Source organism: Apteryx rowi, unplaced genomic scaffold (assembly GCF_003343035.1).
Source record: "Apteryx rowi isolate R43461 unplaced genomic scaffold, aptRow1 scaffold_22, whole genome shotgun sequence".
NCBI lineage: Eukaryota > Metazoa > Chordata > Aves > Apterygiformes > Apterygidae > Apteryx > Apteryx rowi.
In genome coordinates this window covers 852260-876189 of record NW_020448530.1, presented here as the reverse complement: position 1 = coordinate 876189, position 23930 = coordinate 852260, and the positions used below count along the sequence as shown (strand labels likewise).

The window sequence follows — 23930 nt, the reverse complement described above, 5'->3', positions numbered from 1 at the left end:
GAGTGAGTTAAGGACGTCTTTTGCTTCCACCAACGTGAGATGCTGCGGGTCAGGACTGCTTCTTTCTCCCTAGCCAACCTGCTTGGCAGCCCCATCCTCTTCTCCTGGCATGCCCTATTTATCCTGCCCRTCCCAAACACAAACGCCCCTTGCGCATGGGAGAATCCTGCGCTAGGGTAAATCCACCAATACAGAAACACGTGCCAATCCCTACTGTAGGGCACGGTGCAAAGCAGGGCTGGGACTGAAGGAGGTTTGCTCTTGCTGAGTTCCCAGCCGTTTTACACTAGTCCTGGGGTATACGGGGGAGAGGAGTTAAACCGGTGCAGCAGTGACAGCGGTACATCCTCTAGAACAGAAGGGACTGAGGTTTTCCTCCGCAGAAACACTGCCCAGCCTTGGTAACGCAGGTCAGTACGGTGAAAAGCACTGCAACGCTTGCCATCAGCACACACGCAGCTACAAACTCATTCGCAGCCTGTCCTTCCCCTCGCCTGTTCCCGCTGTGTTAGGAAACCCAGTGAGTAAGAGCGGCAGGAGCAAGCCAGGCTGGGGAAGGCAGCCATGCCCGAAAGGGATGCGTGGATGTCACGGCACGGGAAATCCAGCACTCACCTCTGAGGAGTCGGCACACTGCACAACACGTGCACACTGAAAGAGGAGCTGAGCGTTAAGACCTCATCGTGCCCAACTAGTATGTCTCAGAAAACTCTTAACATCGCTCCCTCCACCGAACCGTTAGGAAAAGGACTTTACGGCCCCTGTGTGCGGTAAAGAAACAACTCTCTCGATTCACTAGCGAGGAGCACAGACCCAGGAACGCAAAGTGACTCACCCAAGGCTCTGTGCCTAAGGGGTATTAAGGCTGGGATTACATACAGCTCCCTGGCTCTATTTTCAGACCACTAAACAGACACAGCTTCTGACTAAGGGGGGCTGGGAACGTGGATAAGCAATGTGTAATGCAGCGCAAAAAAGTGTATGAGAATAAACACACGGTGCTGGGGCCTGGATTTTTTCAGTAGATTTAGAGAGGGCTTCTATTGCAGGCACTGATGCAGCCATTCACACAGCTTCTGAAGGAATATTATTCATAGACCTGTGATCTTAAATCAGGAACATGCTGAGGAGTTTTGTGGGGATTATATTTTAGTGGAATTACTACAAAGATGAAAGTAACCAAGGGAATTGCATTGCACCCTTCAGGGCAAATGCAGGTGATTCACAGGTGTTCACAAAATTTGTGGCCTTAACAGCTTCACCTTGCGGATGGTTTGTGTCTCAGGAAACAGCCTAGAAAACATTTCCAGTTTGATCCTTGTGATATAATCCTCGCGCTGGCATCAATGATTCCAGACAGAAGTGGTGTTTGGAGAAAGCAAGGTTTGAGCAGTGTGTGATCTCTTTAGTCCCCGTCATTCTGCACTGTAGACACCGAAAGTCCTGCCATAGTTTCACGGTCATTTTAAACCAGCATAAAACAGCACTGCTGCTGAAAGCACATGTCCCATTGCCCCTCGCACTCTGACCTCCACCTTCCTCGTCTCAGTGCTGATGTCTGTGCTGCTGCTCTTTACCAGCTTGAGGATCTGACCCACGCCAAGAGTAACCTGGCAGCAAGTAACAGCATTTAGCTTGAGTCAGCTCCATGTGTGGGGTCATCACAGGCAAACAAGATTCATGCTTCTCCAAGGGAAAGGATGGTGTGGGACAGAAGCAAGCAACTGGGTCATGCCACTTCTTTCAACAGCAGCGCTGGCTCACACCGGCTTGACTTTGCCATGAAACTCTAGCCTCTGTGTAGAAGCGAGGCGTCTCGGCCAGCCCAAGAGGCCTGCTGTGGGTTTAGCCGTTGCCTCTGATTTCACACAGAAGGTGCTCAGATATTCCAGGTGATGGGACACAGTGACAAACCCAAAGAAAACTATACAAAAAGAAGACCATAACCCAGCCCAAATGCTTAATTCCACTTTCTGTTCAACTTTCAAGACTGCAGCACAAAACAAAATGGCAGGTGGAGTGAAGGACAGAGGGACAACGAGTGATTTCCATTACTGATCACAGTTTTTTAAAGTTTTACTCTCTGAGAGCTCATACAACATATGTGTATTCTGCATCTTGCCAGAATTTTTCTGGTTGGCAGGGACACAGCTATCCAGGCATATCCTGATTGCTGATATCCCCCCACCTTAGTTCTGTCCTGCAAAACCTTTAGAGTTTAAGATCAAAAAACAAACCCCAGAAACAGCCTTGATTCTCTCCTGCCCAGAGGAGTGGAGCGTCGCAGAAAGCGCACTGCACATTTCTGCTTCGAAATCATTCTGCCCGGGAATGATCTCCGCCTGGGCTCAGGCTAAGCAGAAACAGCACTCGCAGTGGGCAATACGGAGGGGGCCTTTGCAGCACGTGCTACTCCAGCCTGGACGGTGTCAGATCTGGACACTGACACCCCTTGATGCAACGCAAATCTCTTCCTGCTGAAGCATGTCCCACGGACTCACCCAAAGCAAGCCCCATCTCCGTGCCCAACCAACCCTAGAGGTTTCAGTTGACATCAGCAACCACGACACGTGTTTGTACCAGCTACAGCATTGAGCTTCGTGAGAGACACGGTGGGCCAATATCTCATTCCTCAAATCACACGTGTCACTCATGAGCCATCAGAAGGGAACAAGTTTCTGCCAGGATGCTTTTAAGAAAATAATGCAAGGTTAAGAAGTGCCAAAGCCCACTGTTAATACAAACACATATCTACGTGGATTGTTGCTGGGCGGTCGCCAGAGCAGCGGAACAGCCTTGAAAAGTATTTGGAAATATTGTTCTGGGGCTTCCAGTTCTCTGTAACTTCAGGCATTTACAGCTCCCCGAAGAGAGGGGCAGTTCTGCCTGTGCAAGGAGCACAGGTCAGGACATGCATCAAAGCTAAAATATCACAGAGGCTGCCAGGAGGCTAAATCGAGAAACGCTGAACTAAGAGCAAAGCGGGAGATCAGACAGAGGACAGGTGGTCGGCCGGTTACACGCAGGCAGGGCGAGCATCGGGTTTCCGCCGCGGACGCCCAAGGAAGGTGTGCACGTGCCCCGGAGGGGGGTCTGCAACCACACACAAGTCGTAGCGAAAGGAGCCTTGTCCCCCGGGTCGCCTATACGTGGCTTCTGACTGGGTGCGGGGAGGAGGAGGACAAGGCTCTTTCTGTGGGGATCAGCGTGAAGACAGTGGGTGCCCGCTCTTCGGCTCAGCTGCCCGTACGAGCAGCACTGCTCGGCGTATAGAGGGCTCCGTTTACAGGCAGCTAGGACAGCTGGGGCTGCCCGAGCGACTCCACTCTTGCTCAAGTAATAGCGCAGCTGTCTGCGGTGCCTGGCCACGGGGTTGCGGTAGCTCCGGGATGAGCAGCAAGAGGGAGAGGAAAAGCAGGGGAGACTCCCGCTGTCTCAAAGGCAGCTCTCTGAATATTCTATTTCGTGGCCTCAGTGGGCAAAAATAAACCTTTGCTGTGTCTGCATGGGGTCCTTACAAACTAAATGCCAACCTCTTCACACAGCGCTGGTGTGAACAGGGGACTCGGTGAGTCGCAAATCAATCCAACCAGCATCAGTCACATTTTAAAATTAACAGCAATGGAAATGAAACAAGCTGAGCAGTTATTTACTGTAGCCTGAGGACAGCATGGTCCTGTAGCCAGGTTTGGGCAGAGCCAAAGCCCGCTGGCGTCAGGAGAGTCTTTCCACTATGTCAGTGGGCTCGAGAGATGCAGAACCAAAACCCAGACCACTCCTGGTGGTCACCAATGCAAGTTCCAACAGTCCTGTCTATCCAGGGAAGACGATGGACCTCTTTCTATCCCCTTACCTTTCCAAAGCAGTTTCTTTTAGATACAGTATCTGACTAACACCAAGTTTCACCCCGGATCTGGTTGTGTTTTCATTGCTCCGGGAATGGGATCCATCTGTACTTCCGCACCCTCAATCTAAAGCACCATCTCTTGTCTTTGCCCTGCTGCTGTAAGTGAGGGTGTGCTTCCACGGACCCTTCTTTCAGTAGCAAAGCCGGCTTGAGGAGTTTCTGGTTCCTGGCCACTTGTTGCCATACCACTTCTCCCTACAGGTCTGCCAACATAGTTATTTTTGAAGTCCCACAGTAAAGTGGATCAGTGAATTGATCCAAGTTAAAAATAATCTCACAAAAACAGTAAAAGAGAGAAAGCATTTTTAAGTTGAATCAGTCACTGATCCAACTTACTGCAGGTCCCCCTTAAGCTGACTTAGCCATCAAGAAAAAATGTGGACATGTGAATAGAGAAGTGAACACTCAAGAAATAAGGAACAGCAGTGCCAGGTCAGATCACAGGTCTGGTCAGACCTGTCACCTGTCACCGACAGTGGCTGGCAGCAGTTGCCGAGGGAAGGGTGTAATACCAGGGCAGGCAATAGCAGGGCTTCCCCAGGTTGCCCTCCCGGCTGCCATCCATTCCCAGCTCAGGGACTGTCACAATCTCAGACCAAGAGCAGCAGGGCAGCTCTCCACAAACCAGCAGGCTTTGCCATGAAAGCAGGTACTTGACAGCACAAGAAAATAACTCCTGATTTTCCCAAGGTGGGTTTGCTGCTTTAGGAGCACAGCTACACCGTTTTCAGAATTTCTTCCTAAGTTCACAGCTCTTTACTAACAGGACAGCTTGAATGACCACAGCTAACCCGTTCCATGGTCTAGGGCTAGCACCTGACATCTTGCTATCATAAAGCTGCTATTCTCTCCTTGACGTGGCTGTGTCTCCCACCGAGAAAATTTAGAGCCTGTACTAGATGGAAAACAAATTCTTCAGTTTTTGTGCATCCTTGACAGCCATATGAGAGAAATAAAGAGAGCTTTCAGGAACCCTACAAAAGCAGGCCCTTCAGCAGGCTGCGTGTGTATGYGCGCCTTTGGCAGAGCCCGCAGCCTCCGTAGAACTGGGTGATGCTCGCACACGCTCCCAGGCGCGTGGATGCCAGTCCAGGAGCAACAAGAGTTACAAGTGCTACAGCAGCGCTTGGCTCTTCTGTCTGTCAGGTTGGGTAAGGCTTTACTGGCCTCGCGATGCCACCTTCCTCACACAAGCCCCACATACATCAGCACTTCTCAAGGCACCCGGGCACAATAACGCTTCAGGTTCCTGTCCCTGCCGCAGCTTCCAGACCAGACTGGACGGTAACGTTTGTCATGGTGGGTCCTGTGCACAGCCAGCGTTTTATCTGCAATCGCTTCCTGAGGAGCTTGTAAAGCATCTGCTAAGGCTGAACATAAAAATCCTGCCTATGGGAACGCAGACAGACACGAGCACTACAGTTACTGATCATCTGTAAATTCAGGCAGCCTCTTTGGGCGGACAGCCTAAAAGAAGGGTAAACATAAAAACAGACATTTTAGTTGGCCAGAAGTGTCTCAGAGGTAGTGGCAAGATAGAGGCACTGTTACTATCAACGGAGAAACCCTCTTGCAAAACTGGATCAACACACAGACAGGCCTTTTCCACTGATCAGATATTTTACATGTTACAATCATTGAACAGAAAAGCCACATAAGAAATCTTCCAGGGCATTGACCATAAAATACATGAGCATCTTCTAGTCTSTCATATATTGCTTTCAAGACCTGTGCATGGGAAGTGCAGCTTGTTCTGCTTTACYGACATACCGAGGAACAAAAACACGCTCTTGGTCACACCAGTATTTTGCAATAACGCAGGGTCTGAACTCAGGCACCCTATTTTGCAGTCTTGCTTCCTAATCATGACACTGCTCTTTTGCAAATGCAGGACCTGTTCCTTAAGCCTTCCCTAGAAGTCTACATAAAGCAGGATTTCTACTCAGACCAAGTGTACAGTGGCTGCAGTCCCACACAGGCTCTCTAATATTAATGTTCTTAAAGCTGTCTTATGTATCGCAGCTACTGCTGTCATGCTTCTAACAGCCGGTGGCTTCCAAGACCCTTTACAAGGAAGCAGAGCTCTTCAGCTGAGTTACCCTCACGTCAAACACCCGGTCAGAGGTATTTTTGCTGACTCCCTCTGATGTCAGACTAAGTCCCGTTATCTCTAAACCAGGCGTTATAAACAGAAGTCGAATGTTTCTGTGACACAGTGGGCACTGCTGACATGGACGTTTGTGTTATCTAAGGGCTTTGACACAGGAAAAAGAGCTGTGTGTCAGCTGCTCTGTAGTTAGTGCCCATGCACAAGTTCCTATATATACACTACATGTATATATAGTATACCGATAGGCAGTTGCAAATTATCTCTGTCCCTTGTTTTTATGTGAAAGCTCTGATTAAACAAATACGGAAGCTGGAGAGACAGGACAATGTCTGGGCTTGTGCACTGAGGGCAACGTCTACTCATGCAGAATACGGCCCTCGGGATGCGATCCACAGATCTTATTCCTCCATACACATACACACACACACGCACGCTTGTCATGACTCCACTCTGATCAATTCACCCGTCTGGTCAGTGCCCGTGCAATAATTGTGTCCCTACAAAACAGCACAGGGACGGGAGATACTATGACAATTTCTTTCACTTAATCTGATTAAAAGCGATGGCAGAACTGCAGCCATCAGTCTTCCATACAGCACRACCCGGCCACGAGGTAATGAAATTACCTTCTGGCGACGCCTCTCTGTACTGGCTGGGGTGAGAGAGGGGGCCTACAACAAGCAGGTCCTCCACTAGGGATGTCAAAGAAGTGCCTAAGTGAGGTGGGACAGAGGGAGCTCTCAGGAGATTTTGTAGCTTTGTGTAGATTTCATTAAAGGAAAAATTAAAACCAAAACTCCAAATCATCCAGATCCAAAAATCTGTAATACATTCCAGACTCAGTTTGAAAAGTTTACAAATGGTTCCATTTTTCAGAGATCCATTTGGAGAGATCTTTGTACAGTACTGATAAGAAATTAGATCAAAATCAGCAATTTGGGTGTATTAAGACAGGGTTTTGTGGCCAGGTGAGCTGAGCTCGCTGCCTTCAGAAAAAAATTACACAGGCTGCTCTGCATAACATTAAGATGACTAAATTAGGTTTGTGCCATTAATTATTTTGATACAAATGATATGTGGATTCTTTTGTTTTTCTATTCTGTGCATGAACCCTTTACCTTCAGACTGATTACTTCAGATGGTAATATTCTAACACTGTATACAAAACAGTCCTTATCTAAATGCCAGAATAACAACCGCTGTGCATTAACGTGAGCTATTTCAGTTTACCTATAGAGAGAAATTATTCAACAGAGGATGTTAAAAAAATAAATTACAATAATGAGCTATAATTCTCAGAATGTGTGAAGGGCTTGAAGGATATTCTTTAGGAAGGAAGAGACAGACGTCTCTAACATATCACCAAACTAAATGCAAACTAGAAGAGGCAGCAATCTACAGATGCCTGAAACACTGTTTCCGCAGACCTCAACACGCACAAGCTGAAACCGCTGAATTTCAAACTTGCTGGAGTATGTTCCACAAGCCAGCGAGTGCAACACGCCTGCAACCTTCTGTGGCTTCTCACTGGAGCAGCAGAACTGCCTGATCTGTGGGGTTGCCCTGGAATCACAGAAGCAATCTGGAGCCCCCTGCTCGGGAACACCCTCCCTGGCTCAGCCTTCTGGAAGAACAAAGAAGAAACTGCAAAGGTATCTCAGATTACACGTTTTGGATCTGGGCCCACAAAGATTTCTTGAACCAAGCTTGAAGTAAATTTGTGTAACCATGGGGCTGTTTTTCCCCTTTGTCCTTTCAGAATCTGAAGTCAAACCATTGCCTTTGCTTGTTTTCCACGCCAGCGCTTACACAGTCACCCTTCGTATCATAAATAGCTGTCAGATCTTCGTCTCTGCTTCTAGGAGTGCTTTATATGAGTTTTGTTTCTGAGTAGGCTTCATCAGTGATGCAGTTCTTAAAATACAGCTGTCAAGTGTTATAACAGCTACTGTGCAATTTAGAAAAAGCACGAGTGGGCCTAACTCAAATCAGATACACATTAGAACTCTATTTCACCTTTAGATGACATAAGAGATCTAGCCTGTATCATGGTATGGGGGCTCTGATGATAATAATGACCCTTGCGCTCTCCTGTGCATTCATATCCCTCCTTTTTTGCAGTTCCATTAGCCCCTCTCGTCGAAAACCCCATCATCGAAGCCCCAAATCCAGGGCCTGGCTTTTCAGCTCAAGTTGCCAGGACTGATGCTGTCTCCCTTGACTGCTCGACTCCAGTCTTTGGTACCAGCCAGGAACAGTAACTATCAAACAGCGATACTGTTCTCTCTCTTAAGTGCCAGGAGACTCAACAGCGTGTCTGCGTCCTGCGAATTCTGGTACGCGCTGCCTGCAATGTCTGTTCCTATATACCCCTGCCAGCTGCATGACTTCATTCAGCTGCGTGATATTCTGGAAAACACAACGGTGAGGATAACGCCGGCACTTACCTGAGCTGCCAGTGCCTTCCGATGTACTTCTGGATGTTTTTGGCTGGCTCTGTTTGCTACTTGTTCGTACAGTGACCGAGGGAGGAACAGTGCTGCTGCTGTCTCCACGAATCGTCGAGAGGTCCTGCATGCTAAAGCTTCTTAGTCTCTCGGACAGAGCCCCTTGTCCCTGGTTAAACAAGCAAGCAAATGACACACACAAAAGTCAGATCCCACAGTTCAGTTTGAGCCTTTCTCCTCCCTCCTTCAGGACAATAGGAAGAGAAAAAATTGTCTGGTTCRGTAACCTAGAGAGGATACAAATGAGTTAACAGCTTAACTTCCCTCCCCTTGCTTTTCCTCCTGGAGTAGTACTATGACTAAAGTCTGACCATTCACATTTTTGATGGAGAGCATCTCTGATTCTTCAGTGTACTCATTTGAGCTCAGAGTGCTCTCGGCCCTATCTGAAGTAGCAGGATATTGAATCTGTCTAACAGGTACTTTTCCTCACCAATATCTCTGTTAAATAGGTGCTTGCCCTCAAAAACACAATTAAATGTTCTGCATGAAAATAGCTCCCTCTTCAAGATAATCATCTATGATGACATTCACTCAGCAGTTCTCAGTCATACAGAGAATTTCCAGAGCATGGAAAATTTGAATTCTTAAGGTAAGAAAAAGTTATTCTTAAAACCAAAGAAATACAGTTTTTCATGCAGCTTAAGAAGAAATAAACTCACACACTATTTTTCTTCCTTTTTAAGATTAGCTCTCACTCAAGCAACAAGAAACATAGTCCTTGGTGAAAGGAATATAATTGTTCTTCATAAATGACAGGTTGTTAAAGGGATACCTTTCATTAAAACTACATCCCATCAAAGAAGATAAATATGTATCTTCCTGAATTCTGTCACCCACATTCTACACGATAGCCCTAGAAAAAGAATGCTAGAAATTGCAGAGAAATCGAAACAAAATTTATCTATCCTTCCTATTAGCTACATTAAGTGACATTCATAATAAAAATAAATAGCATAACTGATGAAAAGTACATTTAGATTTTAGTATTTTTCTGTTTTCTTCAGAAGGACACTCTTCATAACAAATAGTCTTGAAAAAAAAATACTGACATAAATAGACAGGACTTGATTCCAAAATATTTCTGCTGCGTAAATTAGAAGAAATTCAACCAGAGCAAGACTGCTTAGGCTGAGGTGAAGTCAGAAGAAGGCAAAAACAATCGGAAATCTTGCCCTGCTTATTTAACACAAAATAGAGAGCGGGAAACCAATGTGCAAATGGCCCAATAAGGCCCACTGTAGCAATGCACACACCATCTTCACCTCGACTTGTTCCTGTCAAAGCAGTACGTAAGGGGAAGCGTAGACTGAAGTGTTCCTCAGGGCTCTGCTTTGGGACTGGACCASAATAGGCCACTGCTCCCTTCTGGCCACCGGTTTGAGTTTCCTGCCCCCAAAGTGAGGGTGCGGGCGAGGGGGCAGTGAGGAGTATGCTCTGGTGCCGGCCTGACGTGGAGAACGGACACATCCTGGCCATCTACGATCAAATCCTGGCACATTCCTTGCAACGCTGCCCATCCTCTAGTGCACTGTCATTGATACGATGGGGTGGCAATGCATTAATTATCTTAGAGGTACCAGTTTCCCAACATTACTTCAGAAACTTCACATGCAGGTAAGTGGAAAACTAGTGCCTCTACCCCAAAAAATTTTTCCTTGAAAACTGTTACTTCTAGGGACGAAAAATAGACGAGGCATCAAGTGCTTAGAACTACGGTCACTGTGACAGCTTGCACCTTCTGCCTTCAAGAAAATTGCTAGATCAGGAAACTCTCAACTTGCCAGCCTGAAGCTTTTCAGGCAAGAAAAGTCCTCGCCGGGTTCCAACTTCCTTCTCAACTCCACAGTGTATCAATTCAAGCACAGCCAGGTTGTGCGTTCAGGGTTGCAGCACTTTTCCACATCAGCAAGACGCAAATACCACATGATGAAGACTTCTTCAGTGCTGCCCCGAAAGAAATATCATCTAAGAGAAACCAAACTGAACTGCCCTTTCTAGAAAGGAGTCGCATGGTGGAGCTGGCCAGGAAGCTGCACAAGGATTTTTCTTTTCTTTTTTTTTTTTTTTTACTGAACCTTTGCTTTCTTAAGATCTCTCTCTGTATGCTGTGTTTGGCAGCATTTTGCATTTAGCTTTTCTGCAGACTGCTACAGAGAAGTGTCCACACACCCACCACGCTCTTCCTGCAGACTTTATTTTGCTCTTTCTTGTTGACCGGTTCTAATTTTAAAGCATTTCAAAYGGATGAGGCTTTATTCCTTGAACACTGAGTTACTTTGCTGATTTTATATTTTTGGCAGTGGAATCCCTAAAGCAGATACTTAATTAAGATCTCGCCTCTCCTATCATACTCTCCAACCTGCCACAAGAGTTGATGCCTGAATTTTGGCTACTTTCCTGCCAGTGGCTAAGCCACTCTTGGGACATGCTCTTACTCTAACAGGCAGCTCAACTTACTCCTTTTAGGCCAGTCTACGGTACATTTACTCTGCAGTAACAGGCTGCAACTGTCACTGATATACTGAAATTTGATACACTGAAGTTTGCTTGCATGGCTGCTTAGTTGGGGGTGACCTCAGCAGGGTCACAGCCACCAGAGCTCAGTGCAGTATAGTCCTGGATGGGTTTTCTAGCTTGTCTCGAATTCCTGCCCTGCAATATTATTCTCAGTAGCTAGCTGAAAACTAACACAAGCCATGCTACCCTGCAGTCCGACTACAACGGACAGATCCTTAGCGAGAGCAAGTTGAGAGCCATCAGATCACTAAATAACATCCTGGGGCTGCAGACCGGCTGGAGCAGCATAGCCGGAGGGTTAGCAGCTGATGAGCTGCTGTAAGGCGAGCGCTGGATTCCTCCCACGTTACCCGCTCAAGTGTCAGCGGTGCCCGAGCCTGTAACCTCCCCCAGCCCCTCTGCTCAACCAGGTCTGAGTACCACTCCGCTCAAGCTTTGTGCTTGTGGACAGGAGTTGGATTAGAAACAAGCTTCACGCGTCGGATGAACCTGGCAAGGAAGATGACACCAGTACGCTCTTTTGCATTGGAAATGAAGCCGTGCTAATATTCTTGCACTGCAACCTGTGATATAGTGGCATACAAGGATCAAAGGCCCCAGAGAGCTTTAAAACAAAAAGACCCAATATATGCCTGTCATCTGCTGTCCATTACATAGTATATAATGTGCATGCCTTAAATACATTGATATCATGGCAGCTGTGCTAAGAAACTTTGATGTTCTTCAGGAAAAAATTAAAGAAATTTAAAACACGAAAAAAAAATACTATCATTCATTAACAAGCCTCGATACATCGCAACCCGAGTTTATCACAGCGAGAATAAAGGTTGCTCATTACACACATAATAGCAAAATACTACCGTTATTGCCATTCCATGAAACAGTTTGTTCAAATTTCACAAATGGCAGGAATAGAAATAGCTTAAGCTGAGGGGTGACAATTAACGTGTGAAGGAGCTTGCTGACCTTCCTTCCATTTTTCTTATCTTTCAAACTTTTGCCGTTCCTACAAAGACCTTCCATCTTTGTAGGAATAGACCCGACTTTTCAGTTTTCCTAGGACACCACATAACACTTGAATCACAATTCTTTCCTAGTCACTGCAACATTTCTACCTGAGCCCAAATAGAAACATGACAGAAATTACAACAGAATCAGGACAGTTTCAAAGTTAAATGGTAAATGTTATTACCAGCCTTAATTTCCCTGACACAGAAGCAGCTGCTGTATATGAAATCACAAACATTTAAAAAGCCAACATTGTGAGGGCTTGCACTGCTATAGTTATATTTTTTAGCAATAAAGTCTTTGTCCTGCAGTAAAGTTTATTATTCCGTAATAAGACTTACCATTTATTAATAACAGAAAAAACAAGTTAATAGCTTTATTTCACAATAGATTTAGCATAGCATACATCTTGGTCCATACTCGGTTAAGTGATCACGTGGCCGTTCAAGAGCAGTTGTTTGGGCCTTTGGGGGGTTTATTATCTTGGCTGCGATCCTACAGGCGCTCTTCCAACTGCTACAGACACACAAGATGTCCCAGCGATTTCAGCACACTGTGTGTCCCACAGGTCCTGCAGCTATGCCCAGGCCGCAGGCCAGAGGTGTCTGCAGCACGTCCACCCGGACCTGGGCTAGTTTTATCCTAGTGAGCTTGGCTGCAGTGACACTCTGAGAGTGGCCATGGGCAAGAGCATTTCACCGTGTCAACAGCAAAACAGCATGCTGGTACTGAATAATTTTTTGAACACGGGGACGGGAAAGGCTGTGGGGCTGTGGATGTCGGCACCTCTCTCTTTTTCCCCAGGGGCCCAGTCAGGCCGATCTTGCTGGCAGTGTGGGACCTGTCCCTTGGGGACTTCATCCCCGAGGAGAGGACACATGCAGACAGTAGTGCTGGGACACTGGGTCTTCTCTTTACTTTCCTGGGGCACAAGACTGCCTGTCTAGATGCAACTTCTGCCTCATCCAGTTCTCGCCTAGGACACAGACTGTCCCCAAATGCATGRCACCCCGATAGAGTATTTTCCTAGACAGGGCGGTTTTTGGTGGCAACAAGTGGGAGGAGATATCTATCTGTCCTCCTTCTCACCAGTACCCGCTCCCAAAYTGATCTGATCTTGTTGTCTCTAGGGAAGTTCACCCCATGGTGAAAGCATGGTACAAGCTGAAAGCAGAGCCCTTCCCACCCCACTGATGAAGATCTATATCCCAGCACAAAAGCTTCCTTCTCCTGTTCCTCTCCCAGGACCCACCAACCTCGCTAGGCCCATAGACAGGACAGTTCTCCTCTAAACAGGAGCACGGAAGGGCCAGGCTGGGCCAGGCCTCAGCGGCACTGGATAGGACAAACGACTAATATCACAAATGACAYGGTAACATCACCTCCCAGTAATGTGCTATCAGTTGGTATCAACCTCATTTAGATTCATGACACTACCAATGGTATTGATTTATCACCCCTCAAAACATGGATATTTAAGCTGCACAAGGTTTTCTATGATTCTAAGGGTTTTTTTGGCAGTTAAAGCTCCCATCCATGTGGCATACTAATTATTCTAAAACTAATTTAGGTATGTCTCTACCTGCTTCAGTCGTAACTCCAGCGATAGTTTAGGCATACCTTACCTCCCCAGAGCTAGTGAATTCTCTCTCCACCTTTTTGTGGTAAAAAACAGTTATCAAAACATTCAGCTTTTAAAGTCAGCTAACCTGCATGCTACCYTCCTCTAAATGTTGCAGACATTGTCATCTCTAGAAATTAACGTTAACCTCGGTGGGCCCAGGGTGCAAACACTGACCCAATTGGTATTTGCCTGTAAGGATCAGAATTTTTGATCTTTTTCAAAATCTGAAGTCAGTAGTGTGACAGGCCCTATAAAAAGCACTTCATCCGAAATTGCTGGCATTTTCTTCATTACTTTGCTTCTCTATAGTTAATCCGTACATTCGTATTTGAATTAAAACCTTACAGAGGAAGAAGGATTTAGGAATCTGGAAAACTGGATTTAAATCCAACTGGATTATTCATGGGGAAAAAAAATCCACATACTCAGGTGGCTTTACATAGGCCCTACATAAGTGAAATTAGGCACACAATTTAAGCAATCTGCAGTTCATATAAAAAGTCCAATTAAACGTGACCTAACTGTAAATAAATAACAGTGTCTAGATATTCTCATACCTTCAGTCTGAAAATCGGAAAGAATTCTGTAGACATTATTTAGGCTTCAAAACATCTCTAATACCTAGAGAAACCCCATTTTGCAGCTGTGCAAACTGTAACACAGCATGGTGAAGCGACACAAAATCAGCAACCCCCCCCCCCCCCAAAAAAAAAAATCACATCATAAAAGAGGAGCTTTTAATACGGTCAATGTTAAAACAGGTTGGCACCTTCTGGCCTTTTGCAGCTTAGGATGAGTAGTTAATTGACAGGCAAGGGAACGCTAAGTCACACTTACCACACCTTTAGCACAATGCTAACCCTGTTAATGTTCTCCTCTCGTTCTGCTGTACCTTTGGTTAGCAGTTCTCCTCCACAGTAACAGACATGTCTGCATGCATGTTACAGCTTCTGTCCTGCAGATATTCACTACAAGCTGTAGCGYGTATTCCTAGGATACCAGTAATTACTCCAGGGTCAGCAAGACTTCCTCAGCTACCCCAGCTGACACGCTATCAGTAAATGCTCGCGGAGCTGCGTCTTCACCTCCGAGCCARGTCCTGGCCTCCCTAGCTCCACTGCAAGCCCATCCATCCTCATGGAATTGCAGCAGTGCGAGAGAGGCTCCCTTTATACGTTAGTGAGAAAACAAAAGCAAACACAATAGCTTGGCCAACACAGTAGCAACAACCTGAGTTAGTTGGTTTTTTTCCACAGACAAAATTCCCTGCCTGGCTGCTGGAGTCTCTCTGATTGCCAGCAGAGGACTTGGGAGGCGCTTTGCTGATAAGATCAAAGAGAGGCTTTCAGAGCTCCACACGCAGGATCTACCCACTGGAAGCTGAGCAGACGGTAGCTGACCTCAAAGCAATCTCAGCTGCAAACAGCTCAAACGAGCCTTACGGGGAGGCAGGCATTAGTTCGGGGTTAGTGTAAGCATTCCGCCGGTTACCTGCCCTTCTTTCTGGTCCAAATACAAGTGTAAATGAAGTAGCTGAGAGACCTAGCAAGGGAAAAAGAGAGCCAATGTGGCAACACACATAAAAGCTTTGAGAAGAAAGTCTATTCAAAGCATAAGTAACCAAGGTGAGACATGAGCATGACATCGGGTACTGCTGTACGGGGACTCACATACACATCAGTGATGATACTAGAAACTGGGAGAAGCAGCAGGGACACCTGGAGGTTACACCTTTGAATGTAGCTTCTCCCTTCCTCAGTTTTCCCAGTGAGATGGAGAAAACACTCCACAACCCCAGCCGATAGGGTGTTACCTAGCAAGTATGTTTAGAGTTAAGCACGTGATAAACACAAAGGGTTACCGCTCCACTCTTTGCACTTGATGGGTGCTTCCCMTTGGAGAAACTCCTGGTGTCTGGCCACTTTTGTAATCCAGACTTAGGATCATTAAGAACGGAGTGGATTTACTACTAATTAAGGCACAGGATTAGGGGAGGGACATGTGACGGTTGGCAGTGCTCAGCAGCCATTTTCGTGCCAGGGACTGAGAGCTATTGTGAGAAGTAGGTTAACACTGGGGACCGGCTCCCAGCAATGAGTGGGAGTCTGCACGCAGAAACGTATCGCACTTGGCTGCAGGAAGGCCCTGCAGAGCGCCGAACCGATGACTTTACGCTCCGAGCACAGGCCTGAGGGAAGGGGGCAATTGCTTCTGCCATTCTCAAACTGTATGAACACAAACACCCTGTGAGAAATGCCCTTATGAGCAGGGCCTGCGTGTCGAGCCTGGAACAGCTACACAGTTCGGAGATGTCAGACACTACTAAAGATCCAAAGGGAAACCAGGTGACGTTAATGCAATGGTGGAAACCTAATTTCATCCACCCTTTTTGTTTGTGTAGTTCATTTCCTCTCCYGGGAACTGTCTGTTATTGTCTCTCCCAGTCGAGTCTCTCCACGTAGTTTTAYTGTTTGGTTCTGCCTGTGCATTCACTGGCTGTTATCTGCTCCTCGGAGACATCACTGCAAGAGCCAACGGGAGGGAAAAACTAAAGCAGCTACCTGGGTTGTAGCTCTGAAACAGCATTCAGTTTTCATTAGTTTGGTAAAAATGGTTTCTAGAAGATGTCAGAATGAAAGATAAATCACACCATGACAGAGCAACAATCCATGAAATACTGTAATCGCTGGCATGCTACCATACATTTCAAGAAAACAAWGAGTATTTTTATTTACTGGTATAATATAGCTCAGTCAAGAGATCATAATTTTGGATCCCAAATGGAGATCCCTTAAAGTAAGCTACTTTCAAACAGAAGGTACTTGGCCCTTCTGAGATAACAGATCTCCAAAGGTTTCTCAAACAGAGTACTTTTAATCACTCCTGCTTTCTGAAACTCTTGGCCATACAGACCAGGGCATACATACAGTGCGATCATTACACATCCGATACTGAGCAGGCTGGACAGAATTGTCCTCTGATAYGTTTGGTAGGCAAAGAAATAATCTGCCCCCGAGCAGTGGGATCTCATCATTAAGAGCAGCTTTATCCAGTCTCTTCAAGGAAAGGATCCTTTCTGCCTTCCTCTTTCCCAATTCAAGTAAAAGGACAGTTCTCCACTGTCACACCATGAAAGGCAGCATTTCCCACGTGACCTTGGACTCCAAACTCCCACAGTAAATAGGTCTCAATTCTCATGGAAAATTAGGGAGCTAAACATTTTTGACTTTCAGGCAATTGCACTGGCTATACCAACTAGATATCAGAAATGAAGAAACAGATGCTGTATGCCTACGGAGGGTGAAATCTAAACTATCATCAGCATTTCTTTCAATGCCCTAACTTAAAAAACAAAGGCACTGTGAGACATCCCAACAAATTTCTTGGGCCAAGGAAACCTAAACCAGTGGAGCTGCGAGCTGACATGGGTGGTGAGCCCAGAGGTGAACATGGAAGTGAGGTCGCTAGACCAGAGAGGTGGTTGTGAGCTGAAGCAGTTTAGGAGCTGCTGACGCTGCCCCTCCGGAGAGTTAAGGAGGTGGATGAGCATACCGAAATCCTCCCGCCTCCATTTGCACGCCTGGCCTTTTTAACAGATAACCAGAATGACTGTTAACTTTGGCAGCACCACAAGTCATATTTCCCCACGCATAAAAGGCTCCTGGACTATTTCTCAGACCTACTAGGCACAAATGGGCTTTTCATCGACACCAGTCGTGCGTGCCTGCTCCCTCCACCCCATTCATCATCTCCTGCCAAGGCACCGTGCCCACTGCCAGCGGCTCCCCTTTTCTGAAGATGGGCTGTACCAAGGGAGCACACAAGGGGCCACAGCACCAGCTGTTGGGCAAACAGTCCCTGTCCCACGCAAGGCAGAGGAAGATATCAGAAACATCTTGGTAGTGACCATCTGTTGGCTGTAGGATGTTTTCTGCAGCTCTCTCTTCAAACGGTTAAAGTGGCACTTTGGGGATGGTTAAATAGTTGGAAGAAATATTTGTCTGGGAGGAGAGGGCATTGACCTATTTGGCAGAAATAGTTTATCTAGGATGATGAACAAGGAAATGTGAGCAGGATCTAGGAAACCCAGGAGCTTGATGGAGAGGATCAGTGAGGGGGAGAGGCCAAAGAGCTGCAGAGACCAAAAAAACAGTGATGGGAGCATTGGGGAGACAGAGGGAGGGAATGGCAGGGCTGGGCAGGGTCTGGGAAAGGGAAGGAGGGAGTAGAAGAGCTGGGGATGTGGGACAGAGCAAGGAGGCAGGAAGCTCAGGGTGACAGACGGAGTGGTGGAGGATGAGGAGGCCAGAACAGCAAGTGCTGGAGCGTGGTGCCAGCGAGGAAGCACACACGGGTGTGTTGGAGGAGGCTGGCGGTGCTTCCCAGCAATTGGTGCCTCCCTCTCTGCAGCCACACGCTTGTCCTAGCCGCCGTTCACATTAGCAACCGGACTGGCAGGCCCAGGGCCCCGTCTGATGGCTCTACTGCCTGGTCTGGACCTTGCACCCACCCCCTGTCAGAGCCCCACACCTGGGCCTCTAACAGCCTTGCTGCTGCTCCACTTCTTCTCCTAGAGCAGAAGAAAGGAGAGGTGYTTATTCCCCAAGGCTTTTTCTGCTTTTCCTCTCCTCCTCTGAGGGGAGCTGGAAAGAAGAAGGTGATCAGTGCTTAGGACCCCTCAGGAGCAGGAAGGGCTGAACTAGCTGGAACTAATTGAAAACATGCAAAGAACAGCAGGATTTACTGGCTGGTCATCTAATCCCACCATTTAGCACTGACCCACTTGAAGTCACAGCATGCGACAGGATGACCAAGCAGGGAGGACAGGATTACAGAGGCCCAAATGAGATTAGGCTCCTGGGAAGGGAACATAGGCTGCTGGGGGCATGGAAAGGAGCCGTGCTGAGTACCTAGCAGGGGTAATAAAACCAGATGTCTGACACTCTGTCTCCACTTGGAGAGCATCAAAAATAGACTCTCCTGAGAGAGAGAAAACACCCAAGCTAGCCAGCTGGGCAGGCCCAGGGTATTTGGGACACTGACAGCTCCTCAGCCTGTAAAATGATTTGGCACAGGTTTGTGCCAGTGTTAGCACAACTGTGGCTTCAAAACAAAACACAACAGGGGAGGGGAGCAGGAGGAAGGGGACAGGAAAGAGAAGCCTGTGCTTGGCTAGCTAAAAATACAGGCTATTTAAAACAGAAAGGGGAAACGGCCAGGGGATCRGAGATAACGAAGGTGCATGTGTCTGTGCTCAGCTTGCAGCATCTTGGCCTGTGATAAATACATAAGTAGCGTCACGGAGAAACCCCAACCCGACAGCCAGCCTCGTTGTGCCGAGTGATCTAGACACAAAATAAAGACATGGGCTTTGCCCAAAGATCTTATCGCCAAAGGCAAAAGACTATGATGGATCCAGACCACTGTGGGAGCACAAGATCAGTTACAACTTGGAGAACTGGGAGAGGACAGGGCTACGCACAGTGGGAGACATGTCTCCAAGTACAAGAGCCTTCAGATTGAAGCTCATTTCTGAAAACAGGTCTGTGAGGAGCACACTCTCAGCCCAGCATCTCGCTGGCTATTTGCCAGCAGAAGATGCTGATTTGCAAAGTCTGGGGGTCCATTTCTTAATAACAAAGCACCTTTTCCTCACCCATTAATCCAAGTGAAGTCAGACAGATCCTCACTTCCTTTTGCTGGTAAAAGCCATGTTTTCCATGGGAGCTGTAGGTGCTCAATACTCCTGAATATATGGTCACTTCTACAGGCTCCAATTTTAACCTGACCAGTTAAAGACTGTAACCCAATGAACCTGTTCAGGGCTCACTTTCTCATCTACACTCAATGCTTATCATATGCTAGCTAGATACCTTTAAACCTTGGCATTCAGAAAGCCAGAATAAGCCCTACAAAGAGTGCTCTCCTCCTGCCCCCACAAAGCAGTCTTGCTCGGCATCTGTCAGCTCAAAGTGTTTTCCAGATAATTAGTCATTTAAACTTCTCTCATGTGGGATAATCTAGCCCTGTCATACCTCTTTCTCAAGTAGCATGTAAGGGTGTTGACAAACATTTAACAGCAGTTGAAAAGTGGGGCAACAAAAGCTGTTATTACCACCCCTACCTGCCTGTATCACCCTTCTCTTGGAAATGGCTCCCTCTGCAGCAAGGACAGCTAAATGGGCACAATGTCCACACCGGACCCATCACACTTCACATCCTGGGATACTGGAGTAATCCCAGCTCAGCACTTCTGTACCGCAACACATCAGGCTGTGAATCTCAGCCATTCAACTCTCTCTCTGCCAAAAAGATGGCAAATTCAGTTAGAGAAGGGGAGAGCCAGAAACCACTTCAACCGTTCCTGACTAATACACCATGAAGGGTGCAAATGTATTAAGGGTGAGGTCCTGTGAGCAGCAGATCTCATCCGATGGCTCCCCACTACCAGAAGAGATCTCGCTTTGCTTTCCTCTGGTCATACTGCTCACCATGCAGTTCTGCCCCTTCCCTTGTGCTGGCTCAGGCACTGCTGAAACACATTTGTGAGCTCTTTTACTCACTAAGAAAAATAGTATTCCCTTCCTTTCTCTTTCTGGGTCTCCAAAATGGTGTACAGGAAACACTCCTCTGGTTCATTACAGGTAGTGCTGTTTTAAGCGCTGTCTCTAAGGTTAGGCCTGCAGATGCGCCAYACAACAGTACTACAGAAGTCACAGCATGGATTGCTTTCTTCCAGCACTGAATGGGGAGCTTCGTTAACTCAAGCAACACAGTATCTTCCTTGTACCCTGAAGACTCTCCTTTCTTCTGCCCCGCTTCCTGCTGTCACTGGACCTGGATTTCAAGGGAGCGGGATTCTTAAGAAACATACTGGAAAGCAGAACGGTAGGAAGAACAGTGGTGCTAACTGTTCATTCGGGCTAAAGAGCTGATAAAGACACTGTTCCAGTCCTGAGATGAACAAGTGGGTACTGTGGGTTGGGGCCACTGTCGGGTTTCCCATATTCTGGGGCTACCCAAGCAGGAATCAGAATTTCTTCAGGATTTATGCACAGTTTCTCCCTGCATCCTACAAATGGCTCTAGCGCAGAGAGCCTGCGGTGCATTGTAGGAAGGCGTTCGGAGCAAAGGGAGTGCTGCAAACAGGCATTCCCAAAGCCTAACTTATGACCGTGGTGCGACTTCTTCATGCTTCCAGAGCAGCAGCGAAAGCCTCAGTGTCGCAGAGGTATCACAAATGCTGAGACTTTGGGGACATAACACACAGCTTTGCCTTAGCTCCACATCTATCCCAGATTTCACTTCAGATTTGGGTTAGCCAGCAGTCCCTGGGTTAGCAGAGCCTCCCCACTGAAAAAGCAACAGTTCAAGGGCAGAGTTTGAACTGCCCATGGTCTGAGCCAGGCCTGAGAGCCACAGGGAAAGGGAGGAAATTCTTCACYTCTCTTCAGAACATGACACAGGTCTTTCATCCCACCTTTGCATGGCACATCCCAGGGACTCCCCACTTCCATAATATCTTCCATTCAACATGCTTTATAGACCTTAACATATTTGGCCACCTAAGGATGTATTACTCAATTTTACAGAGGCTAAGGCCAGGAGAGATTAAATGATGTGCCTGAGGTCATAAAAGAAGCATGTGGCAGAGCAAAATCAATTCTTTAAATTCCCATTCATATGTCTTTCCTAATACCAGCACCCATCTTGCCCATATGCTCCTACTATCCTTTTGCAAAAGACACTGTATTTGCACGAAAGCCTTATCTTCTCTACCAGTTTTGCCCTGCAAAGCACAAGAGCGTGGTCACTAAGCACATCTACCCTCAATCATGGTAATCCATTGTCCGGGAGCAGGACCACAGAGCGCAGTTATCAAGCGCATGCAGCTTTTATGCAAACAAAGAACAGAGATACCAGCTATTTTTTGGTTCTGTCTGTAAGCCAGGAACAGAGTACAGGATATACCTCCTCACATGAGACCATCCCTCCAACATCTAGTCATTCTCCAAAAGCAACTAATGCCATTTCCCATTCACTTGTATATACATGTGCCTCCAGTAAAGTATACACCAGGTATGTGTTAACCTTGCAGCTGAACTTCTAACCTCCAGGAACTTCTCCAGATCCCATCTGCTTTCTGTCAGTACCCAAATTAGAGGTCACCAGAGCCTCAGGAGTTCTCAACAATTCAGCACAGCTATAACAAGCTGCAGTACAGATGGCCTTTCTCTTCACCTCAGGTGCTGCTGATCAAAAAAACACGCCTCAGCCAGGGCGTTAACTGTGTTCACCTAACGTTAGTCAGCATCCTTCATGGGACATATACACAGGATACATAGGATATATAAATTTCAACAGAGGTCTGAGGCAGACCCTAGCCTTAATCCAGCATTTACCATCTCAAAGAGTTCACTTCCCACCACATTTACTGCCTTCTACACAGTATTCATTCCAAGAGGCACCTGTGTGGCTGATGAATGGGAGATTGGGAGGCAAGATCAAAAGCAGTGAGAGAATCTTTACCCCCATTCTCTCCCCCTCCACACTGTGGCTGCTGTTGGCGATGGATGCAGACCAGATGCTAATGTCACCCTGCTGACCCACACCGTTACCTTGGAAGCCGCCATGACGGCTGCTGTGGCCGCGACGTTCAGCCCTCGCTTCCCGAAGTGCACAAGGGCATCGTAGCTCCGATCTTTTGCCTGGACGAGGCAGTCATCAATCTCCTGTCATGGCAGACAAAACAAAACAAAACAAAAAAAAAGCACAAGAGGGACAAGTTCAGAGTGCTCCCAGCCTCACTCTCTTGGCAGAGTCAGGTCATCTCTCATGGAGACAGACACCTCCCTCCATTTCCCCAATTTGACTGGAGAGAAGTTCCTAGCCAACGTTTGCAAGAAGAAAAGTTTGGTGAGGAGCAGTAACTTCCATTGCAGCCTTGAGGAGTTCTTTATTCTATAAATGGATGACTGGGTCCCCAGCATGAGGATACGCCTGTACAGTGCAACACCACAAAGAGGTCCTGGAAGCAATATAGCCACATCCACCTGGGCAGAACGGACCAAGATACATCAAGAGCCATTTGTAATCTATGGGGTCTAAAGACAAATTAGATCTTTTCCCTAGTTTAAAAAAAAAATGCAGCATGGTTCTGCGCAGCTGCAGCTCTACTGGCCTGGGTCCAGGATTGGTGGTCCCAGAAGTATCTGAGATATCTTTGCATAGTACCACAGTGTTTGGCTTCAACATGCCCATGGGATTGGTAGGTCCTGTGGTGCTGGACTCAGATGCTGCTCAGTAAACAGCGAAATGGTTATGAAAGTCCCTGCCCTCACCCTCAGTCTCCCAAGACACAGGGGCTTGGATGATAATGGATGACAGAGACTTCCAGAGCTCAGCTATTGGGTATGCTGGGTTAGTAGTGACTGGAAGCTGCAAGAAGCTGCTGGCTGTTTAGCGATTCCTTTCCTCTTCCTAATGGGTGACAGGTGGCACCCCAAAATGCACAAGCACCACTTGTGAGGAGCCTAAGCAGAAGTTCCCAGGAAGTAGAGAGACAGGAGACTAATCCCCACTGTCCTTCTGGAACAAGACTGAGACACAACTGTTCATTCACTGTCTATGGCTAAACAGAAATCTTTCACTTCCACAGCTGCCACTGTGGGAAACAGTTATTTGCTTCTTAACAGTTTGCATGTTGATACTTGGCTAATAGCTGTTCTTGGCCCATGCGTTCAGAAGAGCCAAATGGATCTGCCTGACAATGTCCCATTCACAGCCACTGCAGTCCCCGAGGCAGGCAAACGATCCAGGCTGCAATGTTCCCTCTGAAGCAAACAGCGAGACATTTCTCAAACCAGGACTTCAACATGCTTCACAAGTTTTATGTTAGGCGCTATACCTCTCCCAGCCAGGCAAGTGCTTCCTAAGCCCCTTTCACAGACAGGATAGACTAGTCTCATAGCTGCACAACACGTATTATGTAGAGCTGGGTACAAAGTTAAGAAGTCCTGGCTGCCAGACCCTGTTGCTCTGATCATATCCAGCCACAACACAGCACTTCAGCTATATTCAACAAGTATGTGCAAAGCCACTCAGGAGGTATTTTTACTCTCCTCCCTCCTAAATTCTCAAGTGCACAGAGATGAGCTAATACGTGTCAGTGAGCTGAACAGATGCCAGTATTTAAAAACACAACAGMCACAGACAAAGAACAAAAACACCAACAAAAAAGAGATGGTAAAATGG

At 47.0% G+C, this 23930-nt stretch overlaps 1 protein-coding gene across 8 annotated transcripts in view; it reads right to left on the bottom strand.

The window, feature by feature from the left end:
* REEP1 (receptor accessory protein 1) overlaps nt 1-23930 on the bottom strand; it is an 84746-nt gene that overhangs the window by 13058 nt on the left and 47758 nt on the right. For 7 of the 8 annotated variants that reach the window (XM_026064571.1, XM_026064564.1, XM_026064570.1 and 4 more), the window contains 3 exons: nt 22295-22408; nt 8465-8633; nt 616-651 (listed from right to left, as the gene is read on the bottom strand). In XM_026064571.1, coding sequence (XP_025920356.1) covers nt 616-651; nt 8465-8633; nt 22295-22408 — 319 coding nt within the window. The remainder of the gene's footprint in view (nt 1-615; nt 652-8464; nt 8634-22294; nt 22409-23930) is intronic. The other variant, XM_026064568.1, reaches the window with a different exon arrangement.